This window comes from Thalassophryne amazonica, chromosome 11, assembly GCF_902500255.1.
Source record: "Thalassophryne amazonica chromosome 11, fThaAma1.1, whole genome shotgun sequence".
Taxonomy (NCBI): Eukaryota; Metazoa; Chordata; class Actinopteri; order Batrachoidiformes; family Batrachoididae; genus Thalassophryne; species Thalassophryne amazonica.
Window position 1 is genome coordinate 110304640 of NC_047113.1, and position 25465 is coordinate 110330104.

At 43.0% G+C, this 25465-nt stretch overlaps 1 protein-coding gene and 1 long non-coding RNA gene across 2 annotated transcripts in view; one reads left to right on the forward strand and one right to left on the reverse strand.

Moving 5' to 3' along the window:
• mlsl (malate synthase-like) overlaps positions 1–25465 on the forward strand; it is a 149644-nt gene that overhangs the window by 23685 nt on the left and 100494 nt on the right. The window contains 1 exon segment of the mRNA XM_034180985.1: positions 24168–24244. Coding sequence (XP_034036876.1) covers positions 24168–24244 — 77 coding nt within the window.
• LOC117519776 lies at positions 8291–20268 on the reverse strand. Its single transcript, XR_004563412.1, has 3 exons — positions 20008–20268; positions 17665–17677; positions 8291–8304 (listed from the first exon to the last, which is right to left on the reverse strand). It is a non-coding gene; the product is annotated as an uncharacterized LOC117519776 (long non-coding RNA).

A 25465-nucleotide genomic window follows, 5' to 3' on the forward strand; every position in this document is an offset into this window, starting at 1 on the left:
ACCTGGGAGTCTGTCCTGTTGACCAGCAGAGTCCTGAGAAAAACCAGGAGTCCGGCCCCTTGGCCAGCAGAAGTCCAGAGGAGAACAGGAGTCTGGCCCGCTGGTCAGCAGGAGTCCACGGCAGAGGCTGCAGCGTGATCATGCGGCCCTTCTGGAGTTCAGTATAATCATAGGGTGGGGACGTCCAGCTCCGTCCTGTCGATGTCTTTTGTGCCCAGGGATGACCAACACCGCCATACTGACATCAATCAAACATGGAGACTGATGACTCCTTGAGGATGTCTTCGGCAGGTGATGGATTAGTGTCAATAATCTCAGGTGTGGGAGCAGGCTGCTCCCCAGGAACACCGTTTGCTGCTGTGCCAGAGATGTGAGCAGGATCAGAGGTGGATTGCTCTTTCGTGATGTCGTCAGGGCCGGAAGGTAGCCCCTTTTAGGACACGTCCAGGAGTGAAGTTGTGCTTTCTCCGCCTCCACCGGTACATTATCAAAACTACTTACCATACTGAAAGATAAGGCACATTCATTAGCCACCCCGGCCCATCCCTGTAGCCTAGAGGCTGCTCTGATGAGTGGCCCTGCGACTATTCTTGAACATCATCAGGGAACAACATTGATGTCCCCTCGGTGGTGTCCTCCGGAGAGGAGGCAGGTTGCTCCTCTGTGAATTCAGCAGGGGCTGGCAAGGAAATTCACTTCTGTGTCATTGTCGGTGAAAATGGAGCAGGTTTCCTCCATCTCCATCCCCAACTTGCCTACAGACCTGCAGAACTTGACACAGTCATTAGAATACAGCTCCTTCCCCCGAGCTCAGAGGAAGCTCCTTTGAGACATCTTTGGGGGCAGTGCTGAGGAATTCCTCCGTGATGTCTTCAGGGGTGGAGACGGGGAACCTCCTCCATGATGTCGTTGGATGTGAGGTAGTCTTCCCCCGCTCTGTCTTTGAGTCCTGGACCATATCCCTTCTCAGACCCCGGAGCCATGTGGTGGCTCTGCTCAGGGGCTGGAAGCCTCCTCCAGGACTGGCCCCAAGGCAGGAATTGGTGGAGAGGCTGAAGCCGTACCTAAAGCCGTGCCTGAAGCCAGCTTGGAAGTCTCCTCCATCGGTCTTCATGCAAGGAGCTTTTCTTACATACCTGTGGAGGTTGGGAGGATTTAACCAGAATAAACAATGTTCAAAGCTTCCATCCCAAGCTGTAGCGGGGTGCTGTGGCCTGAAGGACTTAATGTGCCTCAAAGGGCGGCAACTCTGGAACACCATGGTGAACACCAGTGGTCAGGGAAGACATCAGACTGAAGAAGTAGTCGTTCGGGGATATGTTATCTCGGAGGACTCTGGAGGCAGTTGGCACCAAGGTGCTTCTGGATGACTGTGAGACACCTCAGGAGAAGAAAACAGGAACCATCCAAGCTGTATACAGTAAAGATGAGAGTCTATTTACTTCAGTTGAGAGGGTAATCTGGTGCTGGAAGAAACATTTTGAGGAACTCCTACATCAGACCAGAGTGCCCTGCTTCACCGGTTGGTGTTATGCGCATGTGGAATCTCACTTGATCGAGGCAATATATCCAATTTTTTTCCCATTTCCTCCACAGCTTTTCGTAATGTACTTTTTATTATTCTGTTCGTACATTCCACTAGGCCTGCACTTTGAGGGTGGTACACACAATGATTCTTTAAGGTGATCCCCAAGCGAGTGCTCCATTTTTTATTATTTCGTTAACAAAATGTGTTCCATCATCACTGTACAACTTTTGTGGTATTCCATATCTGGGTATTATTTCTCTACACAATATTTTAGCAGTAACACACCCGATGTACTAACGTCAGGGTGTGTTACTGAGAATATTCCACCCATCTAGACAAAACATCATCTATAAGTAAACAGAATTTCGTTCCCTTCGCATTTACTTAGTTCAATGAAATCCATACAGAGATGCTGGAAAGGATATTGTGGTGAGGGGAAACATCCCATCTTTGGTCTCAAGTTTCCCTGTGAGTTGTGTCGGGCGCAAGTTGGACAAGAAAGACAAAATTTGTGTTGAGTAATTTGTAAATCCATATGTAGTGAAAACTACAATACAATAGTACAATAGTATTCATCACTCCTGTAGAGACATGGCAAGGACCATGGCTCAAATAGCCAACCCAGCAATATAGACCTTTAGGAAGGAGGGGGTGACCATCGGGGACACACTTACATGGTGCGGTTGTTTGCATGTCTGAAAGTACTGTCATATCTACTTCAGAGGGGATGAAAACTAAAGTGGTCTGTTTATGTTGGCCCGTCTCCTTTGGCAATTTTGTCAGCAAATGCATTCCCTAAGGATATGGGGTCTTTACCGTTACTATGTGAAGCACATTTACAGAGGCTAATTTGTAAGGCAGCTGGATAGCTGTTAAACAAGTCCTGAGGAGGGATGCATGTTGCACCAACTTCCAGTTGATGTAATCATATCACAATTATGCCCATTGCTGAGCAAATACCAAAAATAGTGGAATAAGCATATGACTGTTGGTGTAGACAATCACAGTTTTGTCCTTACGCAGGATGCATGCACGTGCAATCAATTCAGCAGCCTGAGCTGAGTAATGAGGTGGAAGAGTATCAGTGTATGACATCAGTTTGGGTGACCACAGTGTATGCACAGGCATTAGAGCCATCTAAATTTTTCCTGCATGAGCCATCAACATAAAGGACAGTGGAACCTGAGATAAGAGTATGTATCAAGCAAATCCGGACGATGGCAGTACAGTTCAACAAGTATCTGCCAGGACTGTCGTGTGGGAGCGCCATCTGTAGGATTCAGAAGGAGAGTGGCAGGATTTAAAGTGGTGCACTTTTCAATTGTTAAATGTGGTTGGGAAAGAAGAACAGAAATACATGGAAGATGTTGGGATGGGGATAAAAATGCAACTTTACTTGGCAGTAAAAGAACCGAAACAGCGTGTGTTACCTTCAGTGTCAAAGGGTGAAACAAAACTAAAGAGGCAGAAGATTGTACTACCATGGAAGCTGCTATCACTGCCTGCACACAAACATGGGAGGGCACAAGCCACAGGGTCAAACCTAGCTGAATAATAAGCAAGGTCGCATCCTAGTCCTGGTCCACTGAAGGAGATCAGACATTATAAGTGGGGAGTCATACATTAGGGCTGTCAGAGGTGCTACAATTTCTGCATAATTGCAAATCCAGGACCAGCAGAAATGAACCATCCCTAAGAAATTGTTATGGTTAGGGGTCTGGATGGAACCGGACCATTTCAGGTAATGGACCAAAATGCAGGAAGCTGGACACGGGAAGGAGTAGAAAGGAAAATATATTTAAACAATAAATAAAAAGTGTTGTGCTTCCTGGTGGTGAAAATAGGGAGCTGCAGTATCCCGAACCAGTCTTGAAGGAGAATGATTACTAAGGTTCAAGGACCAGGACCAGGTGGAACTCTCGCCTCTGAAAGCAGGAACTATGGTGAATAAAGACACACAGGGTGAGTGAATGCACGCATAACGCTGGAGTCTCAAAACAGTCTCAGTTCAAAAAAGGCTTAATACAGGTTGCTTCAGAGGTGAGGAAATAATGTTTTCTTCTTAAGAAATAAGGTTACTGTTCATGAATTGTTCATAAATTGTATCAGAGGTCAGAGGTCAGGTACTGCATGTTGTGATGCAGTTCCAATTAAGCAGGACTTGATACAGCTGGGTTCTTAATTGTTTGATATCAGAGTTTATGCAGTTCTTATGAAGAGTTCTTGGAACAGTTGTTTATCATACCACAGTCACAGACAGGAACTAGTGGGAACGGGATCCCACTGAGACAGGAGGAACTAACTGGTGTATAGCAGAGCCATGCTCTAAGAGAACCGAGGAGTTCCAAAGTGACGTAGCTGTACAGGTAGCCAGAAACCAGGAGCCAGGGCACCATGGGAACTGTGTAGGAATCATCTGGAACACCAGGAAATACAGTTGCTCTAATATGGGAATTAGAGGGGAGGCCAGGTTACCTGAAGTTTAGCTGCAGGAAGCTCTGTCATCTTAAGCACACAGCAGGAAGACACGGTCAAGGTCACAGAGAGGCAGTCAAGCTGGGCCTCTGGTAACGGTCTGGATTATGGATCATGGCTCTAAAGAACCTGGAAGGTCTGCAAGAGTCTGGCAAAGTCTGGCAATGCTAACAAGTATCTGTCAACTACTGAACAGAAGAAAGGTGAAGTCAGGGTTTAAATAATCACTCATCTGATCCAGGTGTGAAAAATAACTGAGGGTGACATCTGCTGGAGAAAACTAACACAAGACATGGTTAAAAGACAGAGTTAATAGCAGGATCTGGGTAGAAATCCTGACATGAGCCCCCTGGTGCTTCCCTGGCGTATCCGGGTGATGCCGGTAGAAGTCACTCAGGAGAGAAGGGTCCAGGATAAGGTTCCTCTTCGCCCAGGAGCGCTCCTCTGGTCCATAACCTGAGAGACAGTTTAGGTCTCCCAGGTATACTGGCCCATTCTCAGTTTAGCCCATTCCCAGTTTGCAAGGGAATATCATGGGAAGATAACCACACCTCCTGCCCGGGTGGTAATCAGCAGCCGGGGTTCTCCTCCGGTCTGCATGGCAGTGGGTCCAACCCTGTGTTTCCTTGAGCGCTGACTGAGCTTGTTTCCATAAGACCGGAATAGAGGGGAGGCCAGGTTACCTGAAGTTTAGCTGCGAGACGCTCTGGTGTCTTAAGCACACAGCAGTGACGACCACAGTCCAAGGTCACAGAGGGGCACATCAGGCTTGGGCATCCCGGTAAAGGTCTGGATCATGGATTGTGGATCTGGAAGAACCTGGAAGGTCTGCAAGAGTCTGGCAAAGTCTGGCAATGCTAACAAGTATCTGGCAACTACTGAACAGAAAGTCAGGGTTTAAATAATCTGTTAGTAATCAATCACTCATCTGATCCAGGTGTGAAAAATAACCGTGGGCGCCATCTGGTGGAGAAACTAACACATGGCACTGGTTAAAAGACAGTTAATACAAGGATTTGGGGGAAATCCTGACAGAAAGACATCATTTGTTTTTTCGTTTGAGGTTGAGGAGCTTGCAAACATCTTGTTTGCGGTCCTCATCTATAGCTTTCCCTTGATGATAAGGACATGTCCTAAATATTTAACCTGGGATTTCCCACAGCTGTAATTGTCCTTGTTTATCTTATGTCCTTGCTCAGCCAGGAAAAACAAGAGACATAGTATCAAGGTTACATGACTGCTCATCTTTAGAATCCACAGGTATGTCATCTACATATAACAAAATCTGACTTCCTGAAGGAACGAAATGCGCCAAATGACTCGACATGTATTGTGAAAAATTGTAGGAGATCAGTATATCCAAACACGTAAAGGTGTATCTTTTCCACTGGAAGGTAAATCCAAACCAGAACTGACTATCACGATAGATAGGGATGGAGAAAACTGCATTACTTATGTCTACTGCTGTAAATATTGTTGCTTAAGGTCATAGGTCATTAAGCAACGTATGTGGGTCTGGAACAGTAGGTGCGCTGGGCATTACAGCTTTATTCACTGCTTGTAAATCGTGTACCATTCTCCATCCTGTGGAGGGAGGTGCTTTCTTTACTGGAAACAAAGGTGTATTACACGATGAATCCCAACATGGCACCATAATCTTTATATCCAATAATTGTTTGATTACTGGCGCTATTCCCCACTCTGCTTCAGGGCGCAAGGGATACTGTCATTGGAAAGGTTGATAATTTGACTTTGGGGTAATAAGCACCGACTTGGCTCCCCTGATTAAGCCTACATCAGCTGGACCTTGTGACCACAAGCTCTGTGGTAACACTGAAAATGCCTCTTGGTCCTCATCAGTGAGGAGGACGAGAGCCTGTCAGTTACTGAATAGAACATCTAAATGTTCAGCAGGTACCACAGTCACCAGCTGTTTCAAAGACATCCTGTAAATCCCCTGAGATGGACTACACCAAATCTGACTTGCAGAATCATGGAAGCGCCAATCTGACACTTTTCCCCTATCGCCGCCATAACCCTGCTGCTGTCCATGGGGAGCAGCGTGGCTTACAGAGTGAGCATGAACTACAGGTGGACCCAGGAAAAATTGTTCCAGCTGTAAAGGAAGAACACAAGAAGTAGCACAGCATCCTAAATTGTCCCAATACAGGTAAGGAAGCTCAGTGTTCTTTCCTGATAGGCCATATCTGGCCCTGGTTTCTGTTTGTAGTACATGGTGCATTGGAGATCCAGCACTGGCAGGCGATCTGCAGTGGGAGGAGTTAAAGCTTTCACTTTTCTATCAGAACATGTAAACTTTACTCTGGTTCCAAATCCAGTGTGTAATAATATTTTTTTAGCTCTGACATTGTGTGTCTGTGTGTCTGTCATTCGCATCTCTACCACAGTGTCCCGACCCGGGACCACACCTAACTTAAGGTGGTACATGAAATCAACTCCTAATAAGCTGAACGGACAAGATGGCACAACTACAATAGGAGCAGTGTGAGACATTCTAGTTAGAGGATCCGAAATGGTAATAGGTTTAGAAAAATATTCCCTGTTCACTCCCCCGTTTGCTGTCCTGACCAAAATTGGCTGATGTGTCATTATTAGAGTTGGTATGGGTGTGGGTGCGGGTTGGTATGGGTACATTGTACTTCTCACTTGCAAATGAATCATTGGTGTCAGTCCCATGAAACAAAACATCATCGAGCTCCAGCACCTCCAATTCATTCTCCATACAACTTACAGTGTCTTTTCCATGCTTGGTCATGCAGCACCTTCAGGATTAGAACAACAATCTCAGGCCCAATGTCCTATTTTCCCACAATGGAACGCCTATCCCAGTCTCCCCCACTTCTCTGCCTTTGCTGCATGCCACTTCTCTGACCTCTAACTCTTCTGCTAAATGGTCCTCTACCCCTTCATCCATCCACGTACATCACTGAGTCCATGACCAGTACGTTGGATTTGTCCTTTTTCGCTGCCTTTTGTTGGTGAATATTTTCTGCATGTTTTGCATAATTCACATAGTCAATGAGGCTGCAGGTGGGCAACATAATCATATATTTTGCAACATAATCATGAATGGGAGGGATACATTTATGATATATTGCTTCCTTGAGCTGTTGCTGAAAAGGCGTTTTTTTTTTTTTTTTTTTCATCTATATCGTACAAAAACTGTGAAACATGAAGAATGCTCAAAGAACATCTAATTGGAAACATGTGAATATCATGATTGGGTATAAAAGGAGCATCCCCAAAAGGCTCAGCCATTCACAAGCAAAGATGGGGTGAGGATCACCACTTTGTGAACAACTGCATGAAAAAATAGTCCAGCAGTTTAAGAACAATGTTTCTCAATGTTCAATTACAAGGAATTAGGGATTCCATAATCTACAGTCCATAATATAATCAGAAGATTCAGAGAATCTGGAGAACTTTCTACACATAAGCGGCAAGACCGAAAACCAACTTTGAATCCCGTGACCTTCGATCCCTCAGGTGGCACTGCAATAAAAACCGACATCATTGTGTGATGTCGGTGAATGTGAGGCATAACTGTAAAGCGCTTTGAGCGTCTGAAGCAGATGGAAAAGCGCTATATAAATGCAGTCCATTTACCATTTACCATTTAAAGGATCTTACCGCGTGGGCTTAGCAACACTTCAGAAAACCATTGTCAGTTAACACAGTTTGTCGCTACATCTACAAGTGCAAGTTAAAACTCAATCATGCAAAGTGAAAGTCATACATCAACAACATCCAGAAAAGCCGCCGCCTTCTCTGGGCCTGAACTCATTTGAAATGGACAGATGCAAAGTGGAAAAGTGTGCTGTGGTCTGATGAGTCCACGTTTCAAATTGTTTTTGGAAATCATGGACGTCGTGTCCTCTGGACAAAAGAGGGAAAAAGACCATCCAGATTGTTTACCAGTGCAAAGTTCAAAAGCAAGCATCTGTGATGGTATGGGGGTGTGTTAGTGCCCATGACATGGACAACTTACACATCTGTGATGGCACCATCAATGCTGAAAGGTACATCCAGGTTTTGGAGCAACACATGCTGCCATCCAAGCAACGTCTTTTTCAGGGACGTCCCTGCTTATTTCAGCAAGACAATGCCAAGCCACATTCTGCACATGTTACAACAGCGTGGCTTCGTAGTAAAGAGTGCGGGTACTAGAACTTAACTGATTCATAATCGCCTTCGCCTTGGCCTTGTAATCTTTTGTCCTTTAAGCCTTCAATGAAACACTAAACCTTGTACAAAGTCTTGATGTTCCTCGCTGGGTGAGCCTGAGAGTCTCCATACCGAAAATTTGTCTTCTGGCTGAGGGTGGGGGGTAGATGGTTATCTCCTATTGCTGGTTCCTCCTTAGCATTTAGCTCAGTCAGAATAAAGTATGAAGTCTCTTTCTTGTGGTGAAAAGTGCTCAGATCCTCTCTCCTTTCAGTTGAATTCTTTTTGTCCTGGGGTCTGTTGGTGGGTGTGGTCGATCCTCCCAGTAGGTCCAGGCAGAGGAAGGAAGAAGACTAACCCCAATCTTTCCCGTTCTTTTCCTTAAATACCTCTTGTTTCAATGGGCGTGCACTATCTCATCCGCTCACATTCTTCTCCTAATATAGTTATAAGTTGGACTGACTCTCCTCCCCTTCTTCCTGTTTTGCTGGACATGTCTGGTCATGTAAACAGTTACATGAAAGTACATCATTTCAACACAATAGACTCTTTCACAAGCAGAAAGTATCAACCCTTCCTCGCTTCACTGGAAATTACCCAGCTTCCTCTAATATCAGTAGAAACAGACATTCAATAATCATGCATCCCACAGCATTACTTTAACATTCTTTTATCAGAAATTCTTCTCAATTCTTAATCATTTTGTATTAAAAACAATTTTAATTACAGCATTATCTTGATATCTTCATTATAAAAATCATCCTTAATACTTTTTGTCATGAAACCATCCTAATCACAACCTTACTTTAATCATTTCTCTTCAATCATAACAAATTTTCCTCTTTAGCAGCTTTAAAACACGCTTTATCCAGAGTCGGGTCGCGGGGGCAGCAGCTCAAGCAAAGCCGCCCAGACCTCCCGATCCACACACACCTCCCCCAGCTCCTCCGGGAGAACCCCAAGGCGTTCCCAAGCCAGCCGAGAGATATAGTCCCTCCAGCGTTAGATTATTGATTACTAAAATTAATATCAGCATGCAGAGAGGGATTTCAACCTTTCTTGACAAATAACACTACCTCTAACCTTAGTGACATGAAATTTGGGGCTCCACAGGGGTCCGTCTTAAGCCCCTTTTTCTCCTTTTATATAGTACCCCTTGGGTACATATTGCGGCATTTTGGGATTACCTTTCACTGCTATGCTGATGATACTCAGTTATACATGCCGATAACTGCTACTAGTAATCACATCCACATAAAATCTTTAGAAGATTGCCTTGCATCAGTGAGAAGCTGGATGTATAGAAACGTCCTACTTTTAAACTCTGATAAGACTGAAATGATGGTTCTTGGTCCAGTGAGACATCGGCATCAATTTGACCAGTTAACACTTAGCCTAGGCTTGTGTGTCATACATCATCTGGATAAACCTTGGGGTAATTTTTGATCCTATGTTGTCCTTTAGCCTCCACATTAGAGATATTACGAGGACTGCTTTCTTCCACCTGCGAAATATCGCAAAGAATTGTCCCATCCTGTCTATGGCTGATGCTGAGACCCTGATTCATGCTTTTGTCTCTTCTAGATTGGACTCCTGCAATGTTCTATTTTCTGGTTTACCACAGTCCAACATTAGGGGTCTCCAGTTGGTTCAAAATGCTGCTGACAGACTCTTGACAGGAAGCAGAAAGTTCAACCACGTTACACCCATTTTGGCGTCTCTTCACTGGCTTCCTGTCCCTGTGAGATCAGAATTTAAGGTTCTGCTACTAACCTATAAAAGTGTTCACGGACTGGCACCTCCCTACTTAGTTGACCTAATTAAACCCTATGTACCGGCCTGGGCTATGCGTTCTCAGTGTGCGGGACTACTTTGTGTCCCTTGGGTGAATAGGAAGTCTGTGGGTCATAGAGTTTTCTCTTATCGTGCCCCTGTTCTGTGGAATGATCTCCCTGCATCAATAAAACAGTCAGATTCTGTAGAGACTTTCAAGTCCAGACTTCAGACACACTTATTTTCCCTTTCGTATCTCTAGCATACTGGCATAGTATGTTACTATGCATTTTACCCTTTTAAATTCATTCAATTGTATCTAAATTCTGGGTCCTTTAGTGAAGCTTAGGGATATTGGTCGGCGATCACCTTAGTATTTCTTCTGTTTTTCTTGTTGCTTAATCCTGACAAATTATACTGTATTTGTTGTCTTTCTGATGCCTGATTCTGTTTTTTTTTTTCTCTCTGTTTGAGATGCGGCTCCATCCATAGATGGGAGTGGGTGTCGTCTTCTGTAACCCTCCTGTCCTGTGCACCGGCAACATTTCCTAGATATTCGCTTTGTAAATTGTTTTGTCAATTGTGTCAGTAGCATGGCCCAAGTAGAGGGTCACCCCTTTGAGTCTGGTCTGCTTGATGTTTCTTCCTCAAATCATCAGAGGGAGTTTTTCCCTTACCACTGTCACCTGTGTGCTTGCTCTCGAGTTGGTAAGTTTAGCGCCTTGAGGCAACGTTGTTGTGATTTGGTGCTATACAGATTAAATAAACTGAAAATTGAAATTGAAAATTGAAATTTAGTAATATTTCATATTGTGCTTTGTCACGTGCTGCATGCTTTCGTAACGTTTTGTATTGTGCTTCAGTAACTTTTCGTATTGCGTTTTGTCACGTGCTGCTTGCTTTCGTAATGTTTTGTATCATGCTTTTAGTAACTTTCGTACTGCGCTTTGTCACGTGTTCTATGCTTTAGTAACGTTTTGTATCGTGCTTTTGTAACATTTCGTATTGTGCTTTGTCACGTGTTCCATGCTTTAGTGACATTTTGCATCGTGTTTTATCACGCGTTCCATGCTTTAGTGACATTTTGCATCGTGTTTTATCACGCGCTCCATGCTTTAGTGACATTTTGTATCATGCTTTGTCACGTGTTCCATGCTTTAGTGACATTTTGCATCGTGTTTTATCACGCGCTCCATGCTTTAGTGACATTTTGTATGATGCTTTGTCACGTGTTCCATGCTTTAGTGACATTTTGCATCGTGTTTTATCACGTGCGCCATGCTTTAGTGACATTTTGTATCGTGCTTTGTCACGTGTTCCATGCTTTAGTGACATTTTGCATCGTGTTTTATCACGTGCGCCATGCTTTAGTGACATTTTGTATCATGCTTTGTCACGTGCGCCATGCTTTAGTTACATTTTGTATCATGATTTGTCACGTGTTCCATGCTTTAGTGACATTTTGCATCATGTTTTATCACGTGCGCCATGCTTTAGTGACATTTTGCATCGTGTTTTATCACGTGCGCCATGCTTTAGTGACATTTTGCATCATGTTTTATCACGTGCGCCATGCTTTAGTGACATTTTGTATCATGCTTTGTCACGTGTTCCATGCTTTAGTGACATTTTGCATCATGTTTTATCATGTGCGCCATGCTTTAGTGACATTTTGTATCATGATTTGTCACGTGTTCCATGCTTAGGTGACATTTTGCATCGTGTTTTATCACGTGCTCCATGCTTTAGTGACATTTTGTATCATGCTTTGTCACGTGCGCCATGCTTTAGTGACATTTTGCATCGTGTTTTATCACGTGTTCCATGCTTTAGTGACATTTTGCATCGTGTTTTATCACGTGTTCCATGCTTTAGTGACATTTTGCATCATGCTTTGTCACGTGTTCCATGCTTTAGTGACATTTTGCATCGTGTTTTATCATGTGTTCCATGCTTTAGTGACATTTTGCATCATGTTTTATCACATGCGCCATGCTTTAGTGACATTTTGCATCGTGTTTTATCACGTGCGCCATGCTTTAGTGACATTTTGTATCATGCTTTGTCACGTGCGCCATACTTTAGTGACATTTTGTATCATAATTTGTCACGTGTTCCATGCTTTAGTGACATTTTGCATCGTGTTTTTATCACGTGTTCCATGCTTTAGTGACATTTTGCATCGTGTTTTATCACGTGCGCCATGCTTTAGTGACATTTTGTATCATGCTTTGTCACGTGCGCCATGCTTCAGTGACATTTTGTATCATGCTTTGTCACGTGTTCCATGCTTTAGTGACATTTTGCATCGTGTTTTATCACGTGTTCCATGCTTTAGTGACATTTTGCATCGTGTTTTATCACATGCGCCATGCTTTAGTGACATTTTGTATCATGATTTGTCACGTGTTCCATGCTTTAGTGACATTTTGCATCGTGTTTTATCACGTGTTCCATGCTTTAGTGACATTTTGCATCGTGTTTTATCACATGTTCCATGCTTTAGTGACATTTTGCATCGTGTTTTATCATGTGTTCCATGCTTTAGTGACATTTTGCATCATGTTTTATCACATGCGCCATGCTTTAGTGACATTTTGCATCGTGTTTTATCACGTGCGCCATGCTTTAGTGACATTTTGTATCATGCTTTGTCACGTGCGCCATACTTTAGTGACATTTTGTATCATAATTTGTCACGTGTTCCATGCTTTAGTGACATTTTGCATCGTGTTTTTATCACGTGTTCCATGCTTTAGTGACATTTTGCATCGTGTTTTATCACGTGTTCCATGCTTTAATGACATTTTGCATCGTGTTTTATCACGTGTTCCATGCTTTAGTGACATTTGGCATCATGCTTTGTCACGTGTTCCATGCTTTAGTGACATTTTGCATCGTGTTTTATCACGTGCGCCATGCTTTAGTGACATTTTGTATCATGCTTTGTCACGTGTTCCATGCTTTAGTGACATTTTGCATCGTGTTTTATCACGTGTTCCATGCTTTAGTGACATTTTGCATCATGCTTTGTCACATGTTCCATGCTTTAGTGACATTTTGTATCATGCTTTGTCACGTGTTCCATGCTTTAGTGACATTTTGCATCGTGTTTATCACGTGTTCCATGCTTTAGTGACATTTTGCATCATGCTTTGTCACATGTTCCATGCTTTAGTGACATTTTGTATCATGCTTTGTCACGTGTTCCATGCTTTAGTGACATTTTGCATCATGTTTTATCACATGCGCCATGCTTTAGTGACATTTTGCATCGTGTTTTATCACGTGCGCCATGCTTTAGTGACATTTTGTATCATGCTTTGTCACGTGCGCCATACTTTAGTGACATTTTGCATCGTGTTTTATCACGTGTTCCATGCTTTAGTGACATTTTGCATCATGCTTTGTCACGTGTTCCATGCTTTAGTGACATTTTGCATCGTGTTTTATCACGTGTTCCATGCTTTAGTGACATTTTGCATCATGCTTTGTCACATGTTCCATGCTTTAGTGACATTTTGCATCGTGTTTTATCACGTGTGCCATGCTTTAGTGACATTTTGCATCGTGTTTTATCACGTGTTCCATGCTTTAGTGACATTTTGCATCGTGTTTTATCACGTGCGCCATGCTTTAGTGACATTTTGTATCATGCTTTGTCACGTGCGCCATGCTTTAGTGACATTTTGTATCATAATTTGTCACGTGTTCCATGCTTTAGTGACATTTTGCATCATGTTTTATCACGTGTTCCATGCTTTAGTGACATTTTGCATCGTGTTTTATCACGTGTTCCATGCTTTAGTGACATTTTGCATCATGCTTTGTCACATGTTCCATGCTTTAGTGACATTTTGCATCATGTTTTATCACGTGTGCCATGCTTTAGTGACATTTTGCATCATGCTTTGTCACGTGTTCCATGCTTTAGTGACATTTTGCATCATGTTTTATCACGTGTGCCATGCTTTAGTGACATTTTGCATCGTGTTTTATCACGTGCGCCATGCTTTAGTGACATTTTGTATCATGCTTTGTCACGTGCGCCATGCTTTAGTGACATTTTGTATCATGATTTGTCACGTGTTCCATGCTTTAGTGACATTTTGCATCGTGTTTTATCACGTGCGCCATGCTTTAGTGACATTTTGTATCATGATTTGTCACGTGTTCCATGCTTTAGTGACATTTTGTATCATGATTTGTCACGTGTTCCATGCTTTAGTGACATTTTGTATCATGATTTGTCACGTGTTCCATGCTTTAGTGACATTTTGCATCGTGTTTTATCACGTGGTCCATGCTTTAGTGACATTTTGCATCATGTTTTATCACGTGTTCCATGCTTTAGTGACATTTTGCATCATGTTTTATCACATGCGCCATGCTTTAGTGACATTTTGCATCGTGTTTTATCACGTGCGCCATGCTTTAGTGACATTTTGTATCATGCTTTGTCACGTGCGCCATACTTTAGTGACATTTTGTATCATAATTTGTCACGTGTTCCATGCTTTAGTGACATTTTGCATCGTGTTTTTATCACGTGTTCCATGCTTTAGTGACATTTTGCATCGTGTTTTATCACGTGTTCCATGCTTTAATGACATTTTGCATCGTGTTTTATCACGTGTTCCATGCTTTAGTGACATTTGGCATCATGCTTTGTCACGTGTTCCATGCTTTAGTGACATTTTGCATCGTGTTTTATCACGTGCGCCATGCTTTAGTGACATTTTGTATCATGCTTTGTCACGTGTTCCATGCTTTAGTGACATTTTGCATCGTGTTTTATCACGTGTTCCATGCTTTAGTGACATTTTGCATCATGCTTTGTCACATGTTCCATGCTTTAGTGACATTTTGTATCATGCTTTGTCACGTGTTCCATGCTTTAGTGACATTTTGCATCGTGTTTTATCACGTGTTCCATGCTTTAGTGACATTTTGCATCATGCTTTGTCACATGTTCCATGCTTTAGTGACATTTTGCATCGTGTTTTATCACGTGTGCCATGCTTTAGTGACATTTTGCATCGTGTTTTATCACGTGTTCCATGCTTTAGTGACATTTTGCATCATGCTTTGTCATGTGTTCCATGCTTTAGTGACATTTTGCATCGTGTTTTATCACGTGCGCCATGCTTTAGTGACATTTGTATCATGCTTTGTCACGTGCGCCATGCTTTAGTGACATTTTGTATCATAATTTGTCACGTGTTCCATGCTTTAGTGACATTTTGCATCATGTTTTATCACGTGTTCCATGCTTTAGTGACATTTTGCATCGTGTTTTATCACGTGTTCCATGCTTTAGTGACATTTTGCATCATGCTTTGTCACATGTTCCATGCTTTAGTGACATTTTGCATCATGTTTTATCACGTGTGCCATGCTTTAGTGACATTTTGCATCATGCTTTGTCACGTGTTCCATGCTTTAGTGACATTTTGCATCATGTTTTATCACGTGTGCCATGCTTTAGTGACATTTTGCATCGTGTTTTATCACGTGCGCCATGCTTTAGTGACATTTTGTATCATGCTTTGTCACGTGCGCCATGCTTTAGTGACATTTTGTATCATGATTTGTCACGTGTTCCATGCTTTAGTGACATTTTGCATCGTGTTTTATCACGTGCGCCATGCTTTAGTGACATTTTGTATCATGATTTGTCACGTGTTCCATGCTTTAGTGACATTTTGCATCGTGTTTTATCACGTGTTCCCTGCTTTAGTGACATTTTGCATTGTGTTTTATCACGTGTTCCATGCTTTAGTGACATTTTGCATCATGCTTTGTCACGTGTTCCATGCTTTAGTGACATTTTGCATCATGCTTTGTCACGTGTTCCATGCTTTAGTGACATTTTGCATCGTGTTTTATCACGTGTTCCATGCTTTAGTGACATTTTGCATCGTGTTTTATCACGTGCTCCATGCTTTAGTGACATTTTGTATCATGCTTTGTCACAGTGCTGGGCGGTATACTGATTCATACTGAATACTGGTGTTTTTTGTTTTTTTATGATCTGAATTTTTTATATACCCCAATACCGGTGAGTGTGCAGTGCAAGATCGCAGAGCTTCGGAACATCGTGTTGCACAGCCGGACATTGAGAGGGAGCTGTTTTGCAGTTGCACCAAACAAGCAGCATGTGAGAGCACAGCCTGTGTTGAGCGTACTGATGTCACTGAGCGGTGAACAAAATGGATAAACACGGTGAAAGTTCAGAAAGTGAAGTTTCTAAATGAGTAAACAATGAAACTGAAGAACTTGTTCTGAAAAGATGAGCGGTGTCTGTTGTTTGGAAGTTCTTTGGCTTTACAAAATCCGATGTCAATCAAACAACAATATTCTGCAAATGTTGTCGGACTAAAGTTGTAGCCGCAGGAGGCAACACAAGCAATTTGCTTCACCACCTCAGCCACAAGCATATCCTGGAATATCAAGAATGCATGAACCTACAATCTGCATCCTCCACGTCTGCAGGTAAAGTTGGCACTGCGGGAGAAAAGACGAGTCAGACGTCACTCAAGGGCGCGTTTGCTCGGGGACTGCCTACAATAAGAAAAGCAAATGGTGGAATGACATTACAAACGCTATCACCATCCACATAGCCAAAGACATGGTTCCACTTAGTACTGTTGAGAAAGACAGTTTCAGGGAGATGATTAAAACACTGGATCCCAGTTATGTTTTACCAAGTCGAAAATATGTCAGCCAAACAGCAATCCCCAACTTGTACCAAAAGCACAGAGCCAAGCTAGAAGCAGGCGTGGCTACAGTTCCCCACTTCTCAGCAACGACATGTTTGTGGTTGAGTCGAGGCATGGAACCATACCTAAGCCTGACTGTCCATTTTATAAGTGATGAAAGAAGCTATTTCCCTGATGACCAACACCGGCGAGTTACTTAAGGCACTTGATTCCTGGGCAGTGGCGGCACCAGAAAATTTTTGTTGGGGGAGCCGGGGGGTGGGGGGGGTTTGGCTCATTAGCTTAAGCCCCCCCAAGCTCCCCTTGGCGCCAACACTGTTCCTGGGGGCTTTCTGAGCAGAAACTAGTGGCCATAACAACAGACAGTGGAGCCAACGTCATTAAGGCCATTGAGCTGAATAACTGGACAAGACGCCAGTGCTTCGATCACAGGCTTCACCTTGCCATTGGTAAGTACTAGTTATTATATTAATATGACTTGTCATGATGTGAGATTTATCTTCAACATATGTGTGGGACTATTGGAATAATTTGTGTGTGTGTGGGGGGGGGGGGGGTACTATACCTGATTTTTTGACTAGTAGTGAAATTGTATTTATTTATCCTTCTTTTAAGTATATTGAATATGCAGTGGTTTGTGGAATAAGATGTCTATGTAACTATAAAGTTATTTTCACCTATTATTGATTTTTCTTTTTTTTTTTTTTTTTTTTTGGACAGTAGCCCTGAAAAGTGTCCCTGTTTTGTCAGAAATGTCCTTATAAACTCCCTGTGATTGGCCGTGATGTTATGAATGCATTAAGAATGTTAGGTATCAGTTTGGACACAACCAGCAGTTAAAAGATTTTGCTTCCTCCTCAATTTCTGAGACAATTAGTCCTTTTAATGAATCTGTAATTAATTTAACATTAGTATTAGCAAACTAACATTCTTTCTTTGTTGTTTTTACAGAGGGAGGTGTGAAAGATGACCGTATACAACGCACAGTTGGAGTCTGCAAAAAAACTGTGGCAGCCTTTTCATACTCTTGGAAAAAAAGAGGGACCTGGTCATGGCTCAGGATGAACTGGGTCTACCAAAGCACATGTTCACCACCAGGTGGGGCTCACGTCAGATGATGATGCAAAGAGTATGTTAGCAGGAGAGAGCCATCAGTCAGGTTCTAAAAGCTGACAGAAAATCAAGGCATTTGGTCATCAGTTGGCAAGATATGGACGTCCTGGAGGCTGTCAACAAGGAGTGTGGATGTTTTTTTTCTTTATGTGCTCTTTGTTTTCTTTTTCTTTTCTAGTCTGCAATGGATGCACCTTAATTATATTGTTAGGGAAATAAATAATATTAAATCTGTATGTGTGTGTGTGTGTGTGTGTGTGTGTGTGTGTGTGTGTGTGTGTGTGTGTGTGTGTGTGTGTATCAGGTGTTGAACCCACTCCAGGACTTCACTTGATGCTTTGTCTGGAGAGCAGTACGTCAGCGTGTCCTACGTCAAGTCAGTACTTCATCTGTTCAACACCAGCATTCTTGCTGAGGAAGACAACAATACTGACACAGATGACCTGCTTGATTTCGTATCTTTCCTTGATCCACGGTTCAGAACCACCTACACACAGAAAGAAAAGGTGGAACACATAATTTCCAGAGCAGTTGAAGAAATCAAGTCACTAAAGGATCAACAGCAAGACCCTCTCTCAGGGCCTTGTGGTGCAGCAGCAGCAGGGCCTGTTGCTCCACCTGAGGAAAAAAGAAAAAAGACCCTGTCCAGCTTTTTCAAAAAGCAGAGCACCAGCAGCATGGGCTGCATGGGAGACATGCTCTCAGTGTTGGGGAAAGTGAGGAACACGGACCCACAACAGGGGGCGCAAATGAACGGACAATGAAGAAAGTCAAATAACAAAGCTTTACTGTTGTGAACACGCACAACAAACACAACAGATCACAATTGTGGAAATAAACCAATTCCAATGGTGTCGATAGGAGACGTCTGTCCGAGTCGAACCGGAACCACCCGATTTCCTCTGCCACTGAACCCCGGGAATACTGGAGCCGCCAAGTCCCGAACTCCCAGGTGGCCACTGCCTCCGCTCGTCGGATCCGGTACTGCTGGCGAGGAACAGAGACAGTCAGATGTGGGTGCGGCTGCACCCAGCAACACGTAGGGTGGAAAAACCACCTCCACCTCTCGTCAGAAAAACACTGGTTAGTGCAGGAATGTGTGTACTTATCAATAAGGTCCAATACAGTCTCCTGCTGTTCCACTCGCTATCTGCGCAAAAGTAACAAGGTATTATGTCAAGAAGACAACACAATTGGCTGAGTATATTACCTCCTTGGTAGAGCGATATCTCGGCAATGAGGTGGAGATGCCGTCCAGCTGATATACCCCTCCGCTGATGGATGTCAGCTGTCTCAGTTGATAGGTGACGGCTGTCACCTTGGCTGCTCCTATGTGGCGGCAGCGCCCTCTGGTGCCTGGAGCCCGCACTCCAGGCAGGGCGCCCTCTGGTGGTGGTGAGCCAGCAGTACCTCCTCTTCAGCGGCCCACACAACACTCAGAGGAGGAAAGCATCAAGATGGAGCTGAGAGCCTACTTGCAGACCACAGAGGTTGACAGTGATGCAGACCCTTTGGAGTGGTGGAGATGTCATCAGGCAAATTTCCCTCATGTTGCAAAACTAGCTCGAGAGTATTTATGTATACCTGCCACAAGTGCTCCATCTGAAAGAGTGTTCAGCACTGGTGGCACAAAGTGTGTCACATGCCACAGAGCTGCACTCAAACCAGATGCTGTGGACCGTCTGGTTTTTCTTGCTCAAAAGTTGTAACACTTAAGATGAAATTTGTGGAGCTTGCCCATAAAGTTGAAATGTGTCAATATTGTTTGCATTTTTTTTATACCTACTGATTGTGTTCTGTGAATGGCCTTGAGCAATAGTATTACTAATGCAAGTTGCATACTTTAAAAGTTTTAGTTTACTATTTATTTGTTTAAATATGTGTACCAGTATACCTCATCTTGAAGCAAAGCCCATATGGATGCAAGTTGCCTTATAGTGAAAGTTTAGTTGTTTAAGAAGTCTTCAAGTTAAACATTTATATTTTTAATACTTGAATACTACCTGGTTGGGCTTGAAGCAATATATTAATTCAAGCTGCACACCTTTTCTATTTATTTGTTTCAATAATATTTATGGATGTTGCCATAGTGAATGTTCTATGGATAAAGAAGTCTTCACTTTGCAGTTACAGGAGACATATTGTTTACACTGTAGCCAGTTGGTTTACAAAAGAGTTGCACAATAAAGTGTTTTGTATTTTCACTGCAACAGTCATGCATTCTGATTCCTACACTTTATCAATACTAGTATGGACATTAATGTTTTTCTACAATATTCACTCCTCGTGACAGTAAAATATGTTATTCCAAGCTAATTTACTGCAGTAATTACTCTCTAAATTATTAGAAAATAAGGTTAGCACCCAGTCCTGCTTGAAAAAAAAATACCGTCAAATACCACGAAATCGATATAATTTTGAAAAATACCGTGATATAAATTTTTGGTCATACCGCCCAGCACTACTTTGTCACGTGTTCTATGCTTTAGGGTTCCTTCACACATAACACGATTTAAGTCGACTAGTGTACGAAGGAGGAATTGCATGCCAATTGTGTAAAATCGCAGCTGCCTCCAATGCCTCGTACATCTGTTGCTACAACTATTTGCGCACACCAGCAACTGAAAGACAGAGTGCCCTGTGAGAGCCCGTTTGATACCTCTCACGGCAGGTGTTGGCCAAATTCCAGGTGATACACGTGTTCCATTTCCCCCACAACACGTCTGTGTGTGTTTCACATGATCCCCGCCCCCCAACACATGGCATGCGTGTGGTCTGCCCCCCCCCCCACAGGCAAAGTGCCTCTCATCTGATCACAGAGTGACACCTTGATGTGTGTGCTGAACAGAGAGGGGGCATGGCTGTTGTACCGTGTTTTGATTGATATGCGTCTGTGTGTGCTTGCTGTCCTCACATGTAAATACATAAAAACATATATCGCTTTTGCGACGGGCTGGAGAGGGCGTATAACACGCATATTGACAGGCTGCCCCAGGTGAAATGGACCGTCAAATCATAACACGTAGCGGGCGATCTGAATGTCACGTCACCCACGTGAGCTCTGTTCCACATGACGCGGTGTCTGTCCTGTGGCGTGCCATCAACAAGACCTGCGTGTCGGGTTGGACATGCGCGTGGGGTTGGCTTGACACGCCGGGTTCAGCAGATGTGGACATAAGAGTGCCCTGCTTCTTATTCATGTCATTTCATGACTGTACGTCTGTGACCATTGGTCATCTACAGAGGAATGGACGGATCATACTTATTGTATATATTGTCCACTCGATAAGAGGGATTCAATAAAATGCAGTGTTTTTATGGTGTGTGTTGTTTTTTTTTTTTAAATATGTCATCTCATTGTTGATTTCAGGCATTTTTCCACACCTTTTACAGGCCAGCGATGGTACCACAGTGGTAAAGTTTCTGGCTGGCAATCAGAGCTTTTGTAAATTACAGGTTCGAATCCCATGGGTGGCATGAATTTTTTCTTTTTTCACAGCAACTGCGCAATGTTGTTACACATGCTCCAGCTGCTGGCATTGTGTTCCCGCTGTGACGGTTTCATGCATGCTAGTGCATGACACCATCACATGCGTGAAACCGTCGCAGCGGGATCATTCACACCTGTTTTCACAGTTCGCTCATACAAGCTGTTCCGCCGTGATTCGTCCTGATTTGTACTTATTCGTAATGTGTGAAGGGGTCCTAAGTGACATTTTGTGTGACTTTGTCACGTGTTCCATGCTTTAATAACGTGTTGTATTGTGCTTTGTCATGTGTTCCATGCTTTAGTGATGTTTTGTATCGTGCTTTGGCACGTGTTCCATCCTTTAGTGACGTTTCGTATTGTGCTTTGTCACATGATCCATGCATTAGTGAGGTTTTGTATCATGCTTTGTCACATGTTCCATGCATTAGTGATGTTTTGTATCGTGCTTTGTCACGTGTTACATGCATTAGTGATGTTTTGTATCATGCTTTGTCACGTGTTCCATGCTTTAGTGACATTTTGTATCGTGCTTTGTCACGTGTTCCATGCTTTGGTAACGTTTCGTATCGTGCTTTGTCACGTGTTCCATGCTTTGGTAATGTTTTGTGTTGGGCTTTGTCACGTGTCCCATGCTTTGGTAACGTTTCATATCGTGCTTTGTCACGTGATCCATGCTTTAGTAGTGATGTTTCGTATCGTGCTTTGTCACGTGTTCCATGCTTTGGTAACGTTTCGTATCGTATATATATGCTTCCCTTAGGCAGTATTATTAGACGGTATTGCTTAAATTTTCATTGTTACGCAGATGATACCCAGCTTTATCTATCCATGAAGCCAGAGGACACACACCAATTAGCTAAACTGCAGGATTGTCTTACAGACATAAAGACATGGATGACCTCTAATTTCCTGCTTTTAAACTCAGATAAAACTGAAGTTATTGTACTTGGCCCCACAAATCTTAGAAACATGGTGTCTAACCAGATCCTTACTCTGGATGGCATTACCCTGACCTCTAGTAATACTGTGAGAAATCTTGGAGTCATTTTTGATCAGGATATGTCATTCAAAGCGCATATTAAACAAATATGTAGGACTGCTTTTTTGCATTTACGCAATATCTCTAAAATCAGAAAGGTCTTGTCTCAGAGTGATGCTGAAAAACTAATTCATGCATTTATTTCCTCTAGGCTGGACTATTGTAATTCATTATTATCAGGTTGTCCTAAAAGTTCCCTAAAAAGCCTTCAGTTAATTCAAAATGCTGCAGCTAGAGTGCTGACGGGGACTAGAAGGAGAGAGCATATCTCACCCATATTGGCCTCTCTTCATTGGCTTCCTGTTAATTCTAGAATAGAATTTAAAATTCTTCTTCTTACTTATAAGGTTTTGAATAATCAGGTCCCATCTTATCTTAGGGACCTCGTAGTACCATATCACCCCAATAGAGCGCTTCGCTCTCAGACTGCAGGCTTACTTGTAGTTCCTAGGGTTTGTAAGAGTAGAATGGGAGGCAGAGCCTTCAGCTTTCAGGCTCCTCTCCTGTGGAACCAGCTCCCAATTCAGATCAGGGAGACAGACACCCTCTCTACTTTTAAGATTAGGCTTAAAACTTTCCTTTTTGCTAAAGCTTATAGTTAGGGCTGGATCGGGTGACCCTGAACCATCCCTTAGTTATGCTGCTATAGACGTAGACTGCTGGGGGGTTCCCATGATGCACTGTTTCTTTCTCTTTTTGCTCTGTATGCACCACTCTGCATTTAATCATTAGTGATCGATCTCTGCTCCCCTCCACAGCATGTCTTTTTCCTGGTTCTCTCCCTCAGCCCCAACCAGTCCCAGCAGAAGACTGCCCCTCCCTGAGCCTGGTTCTGCTGGAGGTTTCTTCCTGTTAAAAGGGAGTTTTTCCTTCCCACTGTAGCCAAGTGCTTGCTCACAGGGGGTCGTTTTGACCGTTGGGGTTTTACATCATTATTGTATGGCCTTGCCTTACAATATAAAGCGCCTTGGGGCAACTGTTTGTTGTGATTTGGCGCTATATAAAAAAAAAATTGATTGATTGATTGATTGATTGTGCTTTGTCACGTGTTCCATGCTTTGGTAACGTTTTGTATTGGACTTTGTCACGTGTTCCATGCTTTGGTAATGTTTTGTATCGTGCTTTGTCACGTGTTCCATCCTTTAGTGACGTTTTGTATCGTGCTTTGTCACGTGTTCCATGCTTTAGTGAGGTTTTGTATCATGCTTTGTCACATGTTCCATGCATTAGTGATGTTTTGTATCGTGCTTTGTCACGTGTTACATGCTTTAGTGACGTTTTGTATCATGCTTTGTCACGTGTTCCATGCATTACTGACGTTTTGTATCATGCTTTGTCATGTGTTCCATGCTTTAGTGACATTTTGTATTGTGCTTTGTCACGTGTTCCATGCTTTGGTAACGTTTCGTATTGTGCTTTGTCACGTGTTCCATGCTTTGGTAATGTTTTGTATTGGACTTTGTCACGTGTTCCATGCTTTGGTAACGTTTTGTATTGGGCTTTGTCACATGATCCATGCTTTAGTGACGTTTCGTATTGTGCTTTGTCACGTGTTCCATGCTTTGGTAACGTTTCGTATTGTGCTTTGTCACGTGTTCCATGCTTTGGTAACGTTTCGTATCGTGCTTTGTCACGTGTTCCATGCTTTGGTAATGTTTTGTATTGGACTTTGTCACGTGTTCAATGCTTTGGTAATGTTTTGTATCGTGCTTTGTCACGTATTCCATGCTTTGGTAACGTTTCGTATCGTGCTTTGTCACGTTCCATGCTTTGGTAACGTTTTGTATTGGGCTTTGTCACATGATCCATGGGTAAAGTTGATCTGTGTTCATGTCTTCACAGGTGTTCCACACATTTCTGAGGCTCCAGTTCTGATGCTTCGCCCACGAGCCTGGAACATGGTGGAACACCATATGATGGTACTAATACTGTGGTACTATTCTCTGTCTGTGGTACCTTTACTTGTCTATAGTGCTGTGATATTTTCACTGTCTGTGGTACCTTACCTGTCTATAGTACTGTGGTACTGTTCACTGTCTGTGGTACTGTTAGCTTGCTGTGGCATTGTTTACTGTCTGTGGTACCTTATCTGTCTATAGTACTGTGATATTGTTCACTGTCTGTGGTACCTTACCTGTCTATAGTGCTGTGATATTGTTCACTGTCTGTGGTACCTTACCTGTCTATAGTACTGTGGTACTGTTCACTGTCTGTGGTACTGTTAGCTTGCTGTGGTATTGTTCACTGTCTGTGGTATCGTTACCTGTCTATAGTACTGTGGTACTGTTCACTGTCTGTGGTACTGTTAGCTTGCTGTGGTATTGTTCACTGTCTGTGGTATTGTTACCTGTCTATAGTACTGTGGTACTGTTCACTGTCTGTGGTACTGTTAGCTTGCTGTGGTATTGTTCACTGTCTGTGGTACCTTTACCTGTCTATAGTACTGTGGTATTGTTCACTGTCTGTGGTATCGTTACCTGTCTATAGTACTGTGGTACTGTTCACTGTCTGTGGTACTGTTAGCTTGCTGTGGTATTGTTCACTGTCTGTGGTATCGTTACCTGTCTATAGTACTGTGGTACTATTCACTGTCTGTGGTACTGTTAGCTTGCTGTGGTATTGTTCACTGTCTGTGGGACCTTACCTGTCTATAGTGCTGTGATATTTTCACTGTCTGTGGTACCTTACCTGTCTATAGTACTGTGGTACTGTTCACTGTCTGTGGTACTGTTAGCTTGCTGTGGCATTGTTTACTGTCTGTGGTACCTTATCTGTCTATAGTACTGTGATATTGTTCACTGTCTGTGGTACCTTACCTGTCTATAGTGCTGTGATATTGTTCACTGTCTGTGGTACCTTACCTGTCTATAGTACTGTGGTACTGTTCACTGTGTGTGGTACTGTTAGCTTGCTGTGGTATTGTTCACTGTCTGTGGTATCGTTACCTGTCTATAGTACTGTGGTACTGTTCACTGTCTGTGGTACTGTTAGCTTGCTGTGGTATTGTTCACTGTCTGTGGTATCGTTACCTGTCTATAGTACTGTGGTACTGTTCACTGTCTGTGGTACTGTTAGCTTGCTGTGGTATTGTTCACTGTCTGTGGTATTGTTACCTGTCTATAGTACTGTGGTACTGTTCA